The sequence below is a fragment of the Rhinolophus sinicus genome, chromosome 18 (genome assembly GCF_057876585.1).
Source record: "Rhinolophus sinicus isolate RSI-liver-muscle chromosome 18, RSI-T2T, whole genome shotgun sequence".
Classification (NCBI taxonomy): Eukaryota; Metazoa; Chordata; class Mammalia; order Chiroptera; family Rhinolophidae; genus Rhinolophus; species Rhinolophus sinicus.
Genome location: NC_142518.1, coordinates 113,671,958 through 113,687,832, shown reverse-complemented (window position 1 = coordinate 113,687,832; position 15,875 = coordinate 113,671,958). Strand labels below are relative to the sequence as shown.

The 15,875-nt window shown below is 36.3% G+C and overlaps 1 protein-coding gene across 6 annotated transcripts in view; it reads left to right on the top strand.

Annotated features, from left to right (window-relative positions):
* Positions 1–15,875, top strand: part of OPHN1 (oligophrenin 1) — a 304,564-nt gene that overhangs the window by 209,897 nt on the left and 78,792 nt on the right. For all 6 annotated transcript variants that reach the window (XM_019753605.3, XM_019753604.3, XM_019753610.2 and 3 more), the window contains exon 16: positions 13,868–13,952. In XM_019753605.3, coding sequence (XP_019609164.3) covers positions 13,868–13,952 — 85 coding nt within the window. The remainder of the gene's footprint in view (positions 1–13,867; positions 13,953–15,875) is intronic.

Below are 15,875 nucleotides of genomic sequence, written 5' to 3'. Positions count from 1 at the left end.
ACATTACTTTCAGGTGTGCAGCATAGTGGTTAGATGTTTATGTAGTTTAGGCAGTGATCCCCAAGCTTAGTCCAGTACCCACCTGGCACTATACATAGCTCTTGCAACATTATTGACTATATTCTCTGTGCTGTGCTTGACGTCCCCATGACGATTTTGTTGCCTTCAGGTTTTGAGCACTTCTTTACTTTCTGGCCCAAAAAGGCATTCCAGTTTTATCTTACTCTTGCCATCCTCAGCCCTGGATCCAGGCATTTCTCCAAGGAGCCCTGCTTCATTGAAGTTGAGAAAAGTATGTATTCAGAAGCCAAGATCAGAGCACTAGGGCTGCTCATTGCTACTGGGGTTCCATTGCTTCTAGGTCCTGTCAGTACTCAGAGTATCATACACACATACATTTATATATCTTTCTGTATATTAAGATTTTTCTTAGTTCTAGAATACACAGGATATAATTTCAGAATGCTAACTCATACCTCTTAAAGAAAACAAACTTACTAACTAGGCTTCAATATTCGTTCATATTTCTTTTGACCTTTAACCTGACAGTATATAGTCACAATACTTGGTCCAAATTTGCTCAGGTTATCCACCTCCTTCACACAGGCCCTGGCACATTTTGTTTTTCATTACAAATATAGTTGGTTTCATTTCCGTTTATGTTTCATTGCAGGATTTCCCCCATTCCTTTGCTTTTGCTTTTTGAGTATATGAAACTTTAGCACGGTTGCAAAAGTCAGAATTATACCAAAAGGTTTATTCAAGAGAAGTGTCATAACTTCTCCCATTCTTTCTGCTCCACTCCTATCCCTACTCATCTTTTCTACCAGTTGCCACCCCAATCCTGAAGGTAGCAAGTCTCACTAGTGTCTACTTACCCTTTCTGTGTTGCTTTTATTGTACAAATAAGAAAATGTCCTTCAATAGATAATTGGATAAAGATGTAGTATATATACACAATGGAATACTATTCTGCCGCAAGAAAAGATGAAATAATGCCATTTGCGACAACATGGATGGATCTTGAGATTATTATGCTAAGTGAAATAAGTCAGAAAAAGTTGAGAATCATGATTTCACTGACCTGGGTGTATAAAACTGAAAACAACAAAGGAACAAGACAAACAGATGAAGAAACAAAAGCTGATAGACATAGACAATAGTTTAGGGGTTACCAGAGGGTAAGGGGGATGGGGTGGTAGATGAGGGTAAAGGGGGATCAAATATATGGTGATGGATGGAGAACTGACTCTGGGTGGTGAACGCACAATGTGATATATAGACAACGTATTACAGAATTGTACGCTTGAAACCTATGTAACTTTACTGTAAACAATTGTCACCCCAATAAACTTTAAAAAAAACGAAACCAGAAAAATAAAAAGAAAATGGGGATATATTGTCTCATCCCCCCCCTCCTTTCTTACACAGAGGATAGCATATACTTAACTTTTAAAACTTAATATATCCTGGAAGCCACTCCATATGCGTCCCTAGAGCTCTTTCTTGCTTTTCTGTACAGCTGCAGAGTACATTTTTTGGATGTACCACAGTTTATTTGCTGTCCTATGGAGGGGCACTTAGCTTTTTCCAGTATTTTGCACTTATAGACAGTGCTGTCATGAGTAGTCTTGTACACATGTGTTCTCATATTGTTGAAGTATATCTTCAGGGTAAATTATTAGAAGTGGGATTTCTGGGGCAAAAGCTAAGTGTATGTGTAGTTTTGCTAGATATTCACAAATTTCTCTCTAGAATTCTTGTACCAATTTGCATTTCCACCAGCAATCTATGAGAGCACCCATTTCCCCATAGCCTTGTCAACAGAGCATATTGTTATAATTTTAAATAATTACCAACCTAATAGATAAGAAATGGTATCTCAATGTAGTTTTAATTTGCATTTATCTTACTATGAGAGGTTGGTCTTTTTTTCATATACTTAAATGTACATACACATACACATACAGGTGTATATATACTATCTGTGTGAATTGTCGTTTCATGTCTTTTGACCATTTATCTATCAGATTAAAAAAAATTTGTCCTTCTGTATTTTGAGATTTATTTATATATCAGGGATATTTACTTTTTGTCTGCTATCTATGTTGCAAATATTTTCTCCCAGTTTGTCAGTAGTCATTTAATATTGTTTATGATAGTTTTGGCATACATTTGAAAAATTCAGGTAGTGAAATATATCAGTTTTATTTTATTACATCTGGATTCCGAATCATAGTTAGAAAGCCTTTCCTACCACTATCACTCAAGATATATATAGAGTGATCTGAGTTTTCTTCTAGTACCTTTGTCATTTCATTTTTTACATGTGGATCTCTGATCCATTAAATAGTTCTTTTATTATATATGGTATACAACATGGATCTAATTTTACCTTTGTTCAATGGCCAATTTTATCTTTGTCTAAATAGTATGTTTTAATGCCTGCTAGAGCTGCTACTCTTATGTACCTCCCCCCACCCACCCGGTTTTCATGGCCATTCTTGTGTGTTTATTGTCCATATGCACTTCAGTGTCAACTTGTCTGGCCACTTAGAAAAAGTTGTTGGTATTTTTTTTTTTTAATTTTTTTTTTTTTTTTTTTGGGATTGTGTTTAATTTATACATTAATTTTTGGAGAATTGTCTTCTTTATCACATTTAAGAAGAAGAAACATCTTGCTATTCAAGTATATTTTTATGTTGTTTTCCTTGTGGACTTACTGTACATTTCTCATTAAGTTGAGTTCTAAGGATTTAATCTTTGCTGGTATTGTAAATGAGGTTTCCTCTGCAGTTATAACTTCTAACTGCTTATTGTTTGTGTATATGCAGGCTATTGATTTCTGACATTAATTTTTACATTTTGAGGCCTTACTGTATATTAGTTTTATTGTTTGTTCTCTAGGTTTTCTAGATATAGTTTCATATTATCTGCAAATAGGTGCCTCTCTCTCTCCCTCCCTCCCTCCTTCTCTCCCCTTTCCCCCTTCTCCCCCTCTCCCTCTCCTCACCCCGTGTGTGTGTGTGCGCGCTATCATATTAAAATGCTAATACATCATTTGCTAATTTTTATTTTTTTAAAAGTCAGGAATAGGTGTTGAATTTTGTTGAAGACTTTTTCAACATCTTTGGAGATAAACATGATTTTTCTTTAGATGTATTAAAACAGTATATGAGTGCATTTCTTAATACTGAAGCACCCTTGCTTTCTTGCATTTCTGGAATAAATCCAATTTAGCCATGGTATATTATTTTATTAATATGGTGTTGGATCCTCGTCACTAATAATTTGAATTTTTAGTATCGTTATTCATAGGTGATATTGTTCTACAATCTTTGGTACTACCTTTTATCAGGTTTTGTTATCAATGTTATACTTGTTTATACAAAGAACAACCTTTTCCTTAATTTTCAATGCTCCCAGAAAAATATATGGTTTGTTGAGACTCAGTTCTTTGAATTTTTTGGTAGAATTTCGTGCGCGCATGAACTTTGTGTGTGTGTGTGTGTGTGTGTGTGTGTACACACGTGTATGCATGTGCATTAGTTCAGTGATAACTTCCTGTATTTCTACTATGGAAAATTATCTGTTTAAGCTTTCTATCTCTAGTGGGGTCAATCTTGGTAAAATATCATCTAGGCTTTAAAATTTATTAGCATTGAGGTCTGCAAATTAGTCTCTTATGACTTAAAATTTCTTCTGTTTCAATGGTGTTCTCCTTCTTGTGTATTTGTACTTTCTTGTATATTCCTACTTTTTTGATGAAGTTAGCTTGTGGCTTGTCTATTTTGCTAATTTTTTCAAAACATAGGATTTTGATTGATTAATTAGACCTTTTTTATTCTATCCTCCACCTCATTAATTTCTGCTCTTTTTGTTATTTTCTTTCTTGATATAGATATATTTTTGGTTTGCTTTGTTGTACTTTCTTTAGCTTTTTAAGCTGAGTATTGAATTTGTTTTTATTCTTTCATTTTATTGATGAACATGTTTAAGTTAGTGAATTTTCCCCTGATCATCTCATTAAATGCATCCCATAGATTTTTCATATGTAGTGAGTTGTTGTTTTTTTTAGCATTTTTGTGATTTTAGTTTGTATTTCTCCCTTTACTCAATAATTATTGAATAGAAAGTTAAAAAATTTCCAGGTAGAATGGACATAAAAATGATTTCTAGTTTTATTGTGTTGTGGTAAGAGAATGTGTGTAATATTTCAACTTTCCAGAACTCACCGATGCTATCCTTGTGACCTAATATGCATTCAATGTTTGTGAGTGTTCTATGTGCCCTTGAGACACAGTGTAGTTTGTATTATCGGGGTGTATAATTTGACATACAGGCACATCTCGGAGATACTGCGGGTTTGGTTCCAGACCACCACAATAAAGTAAATATCACAATAAAGTGAGACACATTTTTTTGTGGTTTCTCAGTACATATGAAAGTTATGTTTACACTATACTGTAGTCTATGAAACGTGCAAGAGCATTATGTATAAAAAACAATATATGTACCTTAATTTAAAATATTTTATTGTTTAGAAATGCTCACCATCATCTGAGCCTTCAGCAAGTCATAATCTTTTTGCTGCTGGAGGTTATTACCTTCAATTTGTAAAACGACAACAACAACAACAAAAACACAATATCTATGAGGCACAATAAAACAAAGCCCCCCAAAAATGAGGTATGCATGTGTATCTGTGAGAATAACCTTGTTGATTGTGTTATTTAGGTCTCCTATATCCTTCTTTGCTGTTTGTCCACTTGATCTGTTATGTAATAAAGATGGCATGTGAAAGTCTCTTTCCTTAGTGTTTCTATTGATGTCTCCTTGTATCTCCCGTGTTTTTGCTTTATAAAGTTGGTTGCTGTGTTATTTGATGCACAGATATTCATAGCTATTCTGTTTTCATTTTGAGTATGGCTTTTAGCATCCAAAATTGTCTCACTGAATGTTTTCTGGGATTGAAATCTAGTTTGTTGGATCCTGAGTCCTTTTGTGTGGTAGATCTTCACTCATTCCTTAGTTTTCCTCTCTTGCTTCACTTCCTGTTGTCCATTCACTTTCCAAAGGGTGACTCCATCTTGTGTTTGCCTTCATCTTTCCTAGAAGCAATACCTTTTGAAGTCTGCCTTTTGAAGACTGCTTAGAATGCCCCTTCCTAAGTGCTCTCTGATCGACCCTGACCATTTTTCAGTAATTTTGCACTTTGTATAGACTTTCTGCTTTTACATTAATTTTATGCCTTTAGCCCCCTCTTTTCTCATGAATGCACTTGCTCCCTGCGAAGGTTTGTGGAGGGGGAATATGAGTGACAACTCACTGAGACTTGGTGTTTATGTTCCTACTGACAAGTAATTTGGAATGTGGGTATTTTTTGTTATGTGGAGGGCATGAGTCTGTGTACTACTATATTTTTTCTTGTGGTGGAGGCTGTGAAGGGAGGTTTAGATTTACATGGCCACTATTACTTTGACATAAGCACTTCCCGTTTGATGAAAAATGCTTTGCAAATATTTTAATGGCTATATGTGATAGATAAAAGGACCAAAATTGATCAGATCATTTTCTTCTTGTTGAGCATTTCACTTGTTTCCCTTTTTGTGATGACATGTTTATAGATGAGTGAATCCCAGTGTATTCTTTGGCTAGATTTGCCCAAGTAGATTTATTCCTCAAGGTTATAAATTTTATTAATAACCTTGATATAATTAGAATCTGAGGAGAATGAATAGGCCACAGATGGATTTATTTTAAGTTGCGAAGTAACACAGCCTCTACCTCCTTTTAGGTAGCACCTCTCTCTCCTACATATATAGCATGAACTGAGTCTGTAAGAGATGGGAGGCACCAGTATGGCTATTTCTGGTATTTATGACCAGCCTCTCCGCTCATTGATGGAACTATGTGCCATTACTAGTTATTTAATATATAAAGATGTCCCACTGCCATAGTTTGTAACATTTATTGTTCTATAAATGGATTATCTTTTCTCACTGTATTTGTGACACACATGTCTTATATACAGCAACAACAGAAGAACAGAAGGCCTTTCTTCCAGCTATCCTTTAGTGTGACATCCTGGGTTTTAAAACTGAAGAAGGGGGGATGAGTAAGAGCCTGAAATACAGCTATCAAGACTGTGCCTTGGTGTTCGTCTTTCCGCACCTGACTTATTTCACTTAGCATTGTGTCCTCCAGGTTTATTCAGAGTCGCACAAATGGCAGATTTTTTCTTATCCATTCATCCATTGATAGACACTTAGGTTGTTTCCGTGTCTTGGCTGTTGTAATGCTGCAGTGAGCAAGGATATGCAGCTATCTCTTTTCTTTTTTATTAGTTTCAGGTGCACAAGACAAAGCACTACTTAGACGTTTATCATTTATATCCCTCACACTGTGTGATTCCCCCTCCCCCCATCCACTATCCCTCTGACATCGCACACAGCCATTACATTTCCACTGTCTCTATTCCTAATGCTGTACTCCGCTTCCTGTAACCATATATATATATAATTATAATTATAATTGGCATTCATTATTGTTCAGCTTCAGGTGTACAGTGCAGTGATCAGGCATCTCCATCATCCCTGAGGTGGTCTCCCAAATGCGACACGTGTCCATCGGATACCCTACAAAATCTTTACATTATTGATTACGTTCCCCAAATTAATTTTCAAAACCCCGTGGCCATCTTGTGGTTACTGACTATTTTCTAAATCCCTCACCTTCCCCCTTAGCCCCACCCCCCTGCCCATCTAGCAACCCTCAGTTTTTCCTCTATGTCTCCAAAACTGTTTCTGATTAGTTCATTCACTTATTTTCTTTAGATTCTGCATATAAGTGAGATCATATGGTATTTGTCTTTCTCTGTCTTATTTCACTTAACATAATGTTCTCTAGGTCCATCCATGTTGTTGCAAATGGTAAGATTTGTTTCTTCTTTATGGCCGCATAATACTCCATTGTATAAATGTACCACAGTTTCTTAATCCAGTCATCTACCGATGGGCATTTTGGTTGTTTCTATGTCTTGGCTATTGCGTATAGTGCTGCAATAAACATAGGAGTGCATAAAGATTTTTGAATTGGAGTTTTGGATTTCTCCGGATAGATACCTAGGAGTGGGATTGCTGGATCATAAGGTAGTTCCATTTTCAGATTTTTGAGATGCCTCCATACTGTTTTCCATAGTGGCTGCACCAATCTGCAATCCCACCAACAGTGCACAAGGGTTCCCTTTTCTCCACATCCACGCCAGCACTTGTTGTTTGTAGATTTATTGATGACAGCTATTTTGACTGGGGTGAGGTGGTATCTCATTGTGGTTTTTATTTGCATTTCTGTGATGGTTAGTGAGGTTGAGCATTTCTTCATAATGCAGCTATCTCTTTGATCTTAAGTGTTCTCACCACACAAAAAAGTAACTATGTAAGGGGATGTTATTGTGCTAATATATTAATGAGTTGATTATGGCAATCATTTCACAATTTATACGTATGTCAAAATACCACATTTAATGTCTTAATATGTGTGAATTATACGTAAATAGAGTATTAAAATATAAAAAAAGACTGTTACTTGGTGAAACTGATCAATGCTCATACCTTAGTCATGCTGCCTTCCTAACTTGTGTCAGAATCTGATGGGTTCATTTCTGCCTACAGCTCGTGTTAGTCACTTCTCTTTCCATCTCTCACTTGATCAGTTTTATCAACTGCAAGTAATCAAAGCTGAGCTTGCTAGTTATGCAACCAGAATTTTTTCAGTAATGTCGTATTACAAACATTTTCTTGAGTGCTTTAGACACTGATGTTACACGTGTGTTTTAGACGAGTCACTGTACCTTTCTTGCGATTGTGGGCTTATTTATTTATTTATTTATTATTTATTTATTTATTTATTTATTTATTTATTTATTGCCTCTAAATTTAGGGAAAACATCATTGTACCCTCACTTGGAGTGGTGGTTAGAACTTTGAGGAAGATACTTATGTGATTATTTTTACACTCAATCTTGTTATCTGTCACGTTACATGACAGGAAACCAGCCGCACCCTAGAATCATCTTGGAGAAGTTGTTACTAAGAACAAACAGATTCCTAGACCTTATCCTGGACCCAATGAGTCAATGTCTGTCTTGGGATCCAGGTGTCTGCATTTTCGAAAGCTCCCCAAAAAACTCATGCATTTGGCACATGACTCCATATGCTCATTTTGGGGGTGCACAGTTTTAATGCGTGCTTTCCATCAAATCATGATCCCAGTACAGCTCTCGAGTAGTCCCCTCTGTGCCAGTTTTTAGAACTTGTCACCCTTGCAATATACCCAAGGTGTTTGCCAGGGTGTGGTGAACACTTCATTGTTTACTATGCTCAGAAAGCCCTTCCCTAATTAACAGCCTATAAAAATTCACTATTTTTTTAAATGAATTATTTGATGATTATTGGTTTTTACATTTTAACTCTTCCATCGATTTGAAATTGAATATATTGTTTGGTTGTGAAATGGAGATCTAACTTACTGTTTTCCCCAAATAGTGAACTTGCTAATCTCCACGTATTGAACACTTCCTTTTTCATGAATGTACAATGCTGCTTTTATTGTACATTAAGTTCTTATATTTTTCCGTGATCATCTTTTCTAGAGCTTTTCATTTTTTCCACTGGTCTGATCTTGTGACTGCTGTTGCGTCATTATTAGTTTTCCTATCAAGTAGCACAAATTCTCCCCAATTACTCTTGTTCCATGTAAACTTTAAAAATTTTATCATGTACCAGAAAACATAAGTTGTTGGCATTTTGATTTGAATTGTATTAAATCTATAACTTAATTGGAATCAAGTTGACGAATTTTCAACATTTAGTCTTTATATCTGGAATTATAGTATGTTTTCATTTATGCAAGTTTCCTTTATGTTTTACACTTTTCTTTATATAAGCCGTAAATAATTATGGACATTTATTCCCAGGTTTGATTATAAAAATAACACACACACACACACACACACACACACACACACACACACTCTGCCATTGTTTTTTGGATTTTTTTCCTATTAAGCTTTTGAACTGATTATTGCTAGTATATAGGAAGTTCATGGTTTTGTATCTTTATTTTCTGACCAGGGATTTTAGTAAGCTTTCTTGTGAATTTGCACAAATGTTCAGTTGCTTATCTTGAGTTTTCAGGTAGACAGTTATGTCATAGGTAAATAATGATTATTCTATCTTGTAGTTTCTGTTTCTTGTTTAGTAACATTAACTTTTCCATTTGTGTTTCTTAATTTTATTAGATAGTCCAGTGGTTCACCACCCTTACCATTCATTAAAATCACCTGGGAGTTTAAAAATAAAGACTCATCTCCAGAGATTCTGATTTAATTCACATAGGGTGGAGCTTAGGCCTTGTCATTTTTAAAAGCTTCACAGATTTTTCTAGGAGCTAGATTTGAGAATCATTGTTCTAGATACTCTGATTCAACGATAATAGTACTGAAAGCAGGATTCGTTTCTGGCTTCTGGTCTTAAGCTTCTAGTGTTTCACCATTAATTGTTATATCAACTGATTATTTGAGACTGTTTCAGTGGCTCTGGTGGCAGGTCACACTGGCTCATAACACCTGATTGTACACATATTTTCCCAATTTCAAGTTCATTGTCATCTGCGTTGATATATGTCATTGGCCCCATTGGCATTGGCCCCATTCCATTAGAAAACACACCACTACAGGCCTTTATTGGGTTAAAGAAATATCCTTCTGTTACTAGGCTAAGAATGATCTTTATCTTCGTTACTATTTGAATTTCACTGCAGTCACCTTTAATTATATTGACAATTTCTACCAGCAGAGTTTTAAAACCTTTCTCACAGTAAATGGCTTTTTTTTTTTTTTAGAGGAATGCCTGTATTTTGATTGTTCAGAGTGTTTTTCTTCTTTTGAACTACATTGACTTTTCCTAGCCTTAATAACTTTTCAGTTTGTTTTATCTATTATTGCATTATAGACAAACGGGAGTCACATTTGAATTTGTATTATACTTGCCTAAAACCTTCAGGTCCAAATGGGTAAAAGAGGAAAAAAAATGACTCCAAAGATCACTTCGGAGGTGCAGCACAGATTCAGAAGGCATTGTGTCTGAATGGAAAAGAACAGTTCAATCACCAACCTAGATGAACAGATGGACTGCATGTTCTCCAGATAATCCTGTATAAATACTGTCTTGTCACGAAGATGTGTATAAGAATTAGGCAATAGAAAGCTGGAGTTGGCATTCCCTGAGAACTGGAATGCAGAAATCATCATTTTGTCAGTTACATGCAGACCCATAAGCTCTCCAATCAAGTGAGGTGAAATTGGGCTAGATGGTTTCTTAAGAAATGAAGGAGCCTTAAATCAGACACACATATGGCTAAACTGATGGCCACTCTACTTCCACTGAGAATGAAAGAGGCCTTGAACAGGGCCAAGATTTTACACAAATAAGGCTGCAGTATGCTTCGGAGTATACCAATGTCTAGTTTCTATAGGAGGATATCATTCTCACTGCAGAAACTGAAATGTTGATTCTTGTAGCCAGGAGTCCTGTGCCTTTCCCCATTGGAAAAGATAGAGCCTGCCTATGACATGCCAGACACTCTCCTGGGAGGAAGGTTTATACAGGTGCACTAGAGAAGCACGGGCACAGACCCAAGTGGCTGCCTCTCTGGAGGGCACAGGCAGTAAACATTGGGGCACCATCATGGTGCCTTCTCTACCAGCATGTGGAGCATAAGAGCTATGGTGGTGTGGCTACCCCTACCTATACAGAGGGTGCCAACAAAATGTATACAAATTTTAAGAAAGGAAAACTGTATTAAAATTGTAATAGTAAACATACACCAATAACAAAAGATGAATACAAGTCACGTGTGACTTCTGCAATTACAAGAGGTGCTCAAAGTGGTTCCCATCAGCGTCCAGACACTTCTGGTTACGGTGAACTACTGCTTGAGCAACGTTGACCAATGTGTCCACTTGTATAATACGACTTTTTTTGGCACCCTGGTAGATCAAGTTGGAATATATAGATCAAGTTGGCAGGAACTGACATACTGTGTCTTCTGTCTGTGTATATGGACTAGCTCTCTGTTTAGATCCAAGATTTATTTTATTAGGGTTCTGTAGTCTTCTTGATATAGATCTTGTACCTATTTTGATAAGTTTATACCTAAGTATTTCTTTTTTGGGGGGTGCTAATGCAAATCTTCCAATATTTTAAACTTTGTATTTCAATCGTTCATTGCTGGGATGTACAAAAGCAATTGACTTTTGTTGTATCCTGTGACCTTGCTATTAGCTAGTTACAGGGTTTTCGTTGTCATTGTTGATTATCATGCTCTACATAGACAGTCATTATATCTGTAAACAAAGGCAGTTTTCATTCAATCTATTTATCTTCTACTTCATTTTCTTATTAACTTGGATTTCCACTGTGATGTTGAATAGGAATGGCGAGAGAGGACATCTTCACTTTGCTCCTGTCTTTCACTGTTAAATATAATGTCAGTTGTATGTTTTTTGTAGATGCTCTTTATCAAGCTGAGGAAGTTTTCCTGTGTCCCTAGTTTACTGAGAGTTTTTATTGTGCATGATAATAGATTTGTCAAATACTTTTTCTGCAGTTACTTATATAATCAGATGGTGTTTTTTTTAGTCTGTTGATGTGATGAATAACCATTGATTTTTGAAAATTTAATCAGCCTTGCATATTTGCAATAAATCCCATTTTTTCGTGGGATTTATACAGTGTTGTATTCTATTTGCTAATATTTTGTTCTGGATTTTTGTGTTTATGAGAGATATTCCTTCTGTATTTTTCCTTTATTGTAATGTCTTTGTATGGCTTTAGTATTAGAGTAATGCTGGCCTCATGGAATGATTTAGGAAATATGACCCAGCTATCCTTCACTTTTGAAAGGTAATTTCTCTGAGTACAGGATTTAGATTGGTCTTTTAACACTTTGGAAACTTCATTCTCTTCTTGCTTGTGTAGTTTCTAAAGGGAAGCGTGATGTAATTTTTCTCCTTGGTCCTCCTGTAGCAAGGTGTTTGTTTTCCTTCCAGCTTCTATCCAGATTTTTTCTTTATCTTTGATTTTTAGTTTGAATATGACATTTTTTTTGGGGGGTGGGGGGCGAGGGTATGTATCTTCCTTGGTGTTTTCTGAGTTTCCTGGATCTGTGGCTTGGTGTTTATCATTAGTTTTGGGAAATTGTCACTCATTATTCCTTCACATATTTCTGCTGTTCCCTTTTCTGTTTCTTCGCCTTCTGATGTTCTCATCACTTGTATGGATGTCATACCTTTTGTTATTTACCCACTTTTCTTGGACATTCTGTTCTGTCTTTTTCATTCTTTTTTCTCTTTGCATTTCAGTTTTAGAAGTTTCTATTGACATTTCTTCAAGCTCACTGACTGTTTTCTCAGCTGTGTCTAGTCCACTGATGAGCACATCACAGGAATTCTTCCTTTTTGTTATGGTGTTTTTGATTCTAGAATTTCCTTTTGACTTTCTCTTATAGCTTCTATCTCTCTACTTACATTATCCATCTCCTCTTTTATGTTGTCCACGTTATCCACTACAGTCGATGGCATATAAATCATAGTTGTTTTAAATTCCTAGTCTGTTTCCAACATCTCTGCCATATCTGAGTCTGATTATGATGCTGTGTCTCTCTTCAAATGGGTTTTTTGGTTTTTTAGTATCTCTTGTAAGTTTTTATTGCAAGCCGGACATGATGTAATGGGTAAAAGGAACTGAGGTAAATAGACCTTTACTGTGAGGTTTTCTTTATCTGGCTAGAGTTTAGCCTGTGTTTATTGTCTGCTGTATTTGGAGGTGTGAGAGGCCAAACTTATTTCTGTGTCCTCATTTTTATTTCCCCTGTTGTCTGGTTTTCCCTAGAGACTTCTTAAATTTTGTCAGATAAGCATATTATTTTAGTCATAGCTCCCTGTTACTATGCAGGTATTGTAAGATGTAAGGAGAGGGGTAGCATTCTACAATCCTATAATTATGTCTTAGTCTTTTAGTCAGCCTATGCCTCTGGCCCATGATCTTCACAAGTGCTTCTCAGTTTTGTTTCAGTTTTCCACTTAGAAGAGAAAAGAAGGCAAGCTGGCCTGTAGTTGGAAATTTCCCTTTTCCTACATCAGTTAAGTGCTGGTAAAACCCCAGTACATTAGGGTCTGATAAAATAGTTTTTCTTGAGGGTAGACCTTGTTAAGAAGAATGAAATGCTCTGTGCGTGTTTTTTGAAAGGCTACTTTTTCTCTCCTCCTCTCTGAAGCATGGAAACATGAGAGCATTTTTCTCAGATCTTCACTGTGAGAACCTGATAAGACTCCTGGAGGGAAAACTCACAAAAGTGTGGGGTCATCTCTAAGACTGGGCCCCCTTAGAACTTTCCACTCTCAAACGTGTCCACATTGAGCCTCTCGCAATCGTCTGTTACAGATGAGATTTTTCTGTATCTGCCTGTCTATCTCTTCAGTTTTGGGGACAGTGGTTTGCCCTTCATGCCTTCGTGTGACCCCAGTCCTCTGATTGATCTAAGAGGAATTCATTTTCTGTTTGGTCCCCTTTTTTTCTTATTGTATGAATGGAAGAGATGCTTTCCAAGCTCTTGACATCCCAACTGAAATAAACACGGGAATTTTTGAGACGTCAAAGACATTTTTGTTATAAAGCTTTCATCTCTTAAAAACTGGTTAGAGTAACTCTGTTTTAATTAATGCACTTTATATTTATTTTAAAGGGATGCAGAATAAAATCTTTTGGGACGTTAACTTTTTTTCTTGTTTTCTTTTCTCATATAGATCCTAAATGCCCAGGAGATGTTGATTTTCATAATAGTGACTGGGACATTAAGACAATCACCAGCTCTTTGAAATTCTACCTCAGGTATGCCTGATATGATTTGGGACTGTGCTTTCCATAGCTGATGAAATTTGTCGGGATGGAAATTGGAGTTTGGAGTTGATGTGGTCCCAGTTTCAGGAGATTGGATTGGATTGCTAAAGAAAAAAGAAGATTGGAAAGGGTTTCTGTCAAAGAAGAATGTGCATTAGACAACATTTTTTTTAAATCGGGGAATTTAAGCAAGGAAAGCATCAAAATAACAGAATGGTTATTAAAAAAATGCTTTTCTTTTGTGGGGGGAGATGATTTTAAAAATTATGCCCTTAAAATACTTGAAGTTTTGCCATTGTGCAGAGATAGTGATGTCACGATGGGCTCACTTGTAAAATCAGGAGTTGTGACAGTTCAAGGTTGTTAGCATCTTTTGAAACGTTAAATTTCATTTGCACAATCATAATGTGTGCATTTGTGTGTGTGATGTTTTACTTCTCATGCTTTAATTGATATAATGGGAAAAAATCAAGAAAAGAACCATAGAAAATATTGGAACTAAATGAAGTGGCAGCAGTAGGAAAAAAATACCAGCAAAATTTGGGGAGACACAATGATGATGAATATGTTATTCAGTTTATTGGCATAAATTTATATTGTAAAATATTTGTTACATACATACATTTTAAACTCACTCATTTCTTACCACTCTTTATGTCCCTTGTATACGCCATACGTCATGTACTAAAATGTCTTCTTTTCAATTATTGTACTTTTTAGGCATTAAGATATTTAAGCTCTGGGAAATATTAATCTAATATAGATTGGGTCCAGATATTGCGGTTAAATAACCTTCTGCTGTAGCCTCATCCTAGATCCTTATGTAAACATGAATGCTGTTTCCAGGAGTATTTCTCCAACATCTGCCAAATAAGAAAGGTACTGTTGTTGGAGGGTTTAAGTCTGTGGTAGGCAGGGTACTAGTTGCTCGCAGTGCCAATATCATTGTTTTTTCCTCACAATAACTCTGTAAAATAGGTGGTACTGTTGCTCATTTTCCAGATGAGAAAATTGAAGTGCACGCTCTCCCCTCATAAGTAACATCCATGGTCACAGCTCATATGATTTGAACCTAAGTATCTCTGACTTATAAGGCCACTTATTGGAGCATCTTCTTTCCATATTCCTTACCCCCGGGGACTGTGGCCTTTTCGAAGTTGCTTGGGTAATTTGGTAAAGACAGAGCACAATCTGCTATGCATACTTTCAGGACTTGTGATGAGAATAATGAGAGTAAATGGTTCTGTCTCCAGTTTCCTTCAGAGGAGTCCGTTTTTTTCAAAGATTTATGTAACTTAAGTCCCTACTCATATCTCACATCTTTCCCAGCTCTTCCCATAATCAACACTGTGGCTCTTTTGAAAGACAGGAAGGTCGAGCCTGAAAGTGCGAGTGGACAGCCCCCGCCCCATTAAGAAATATTAGTCCTTAAGTCTCTTATCCATGAGCCTTAATGTGCACTAGCCAATCAACACCCTTTAGACTTCTCAAAGATAGCAGTATTTTCAGGGTGGGCATCCTCCTTCTGTATTCTAGGTACCTAACACCCTTTATCACCACCATTTCCAGAAAAGTACTCTAAAAACATCTTTTCTCTGTCCTGTGTCTTTAATCTCTCTCGTCCAACTGGCTCTTTCTTCTCAGCATATAATATACTTCCATAGTACATATCTCCTTGACCCTGTGCCTTCTTTCATTCATTCAATGCACCATTTAACTAAATCATTCAGGAAACATTTCCCAAGTGCCTACTCTAAGTGTAGCATGGTGCTAGGCAGTAGGCATACAGCTGTGAGTAGATATGGTCACTGCCTGTAAAAAGGCCATAGACCAGTGAGGGAGGCAGACAAAATAGAAATAATGATACAAATACAACAAGCTGTAATATGTGCTTTGAAGGGAAGATACAACGTA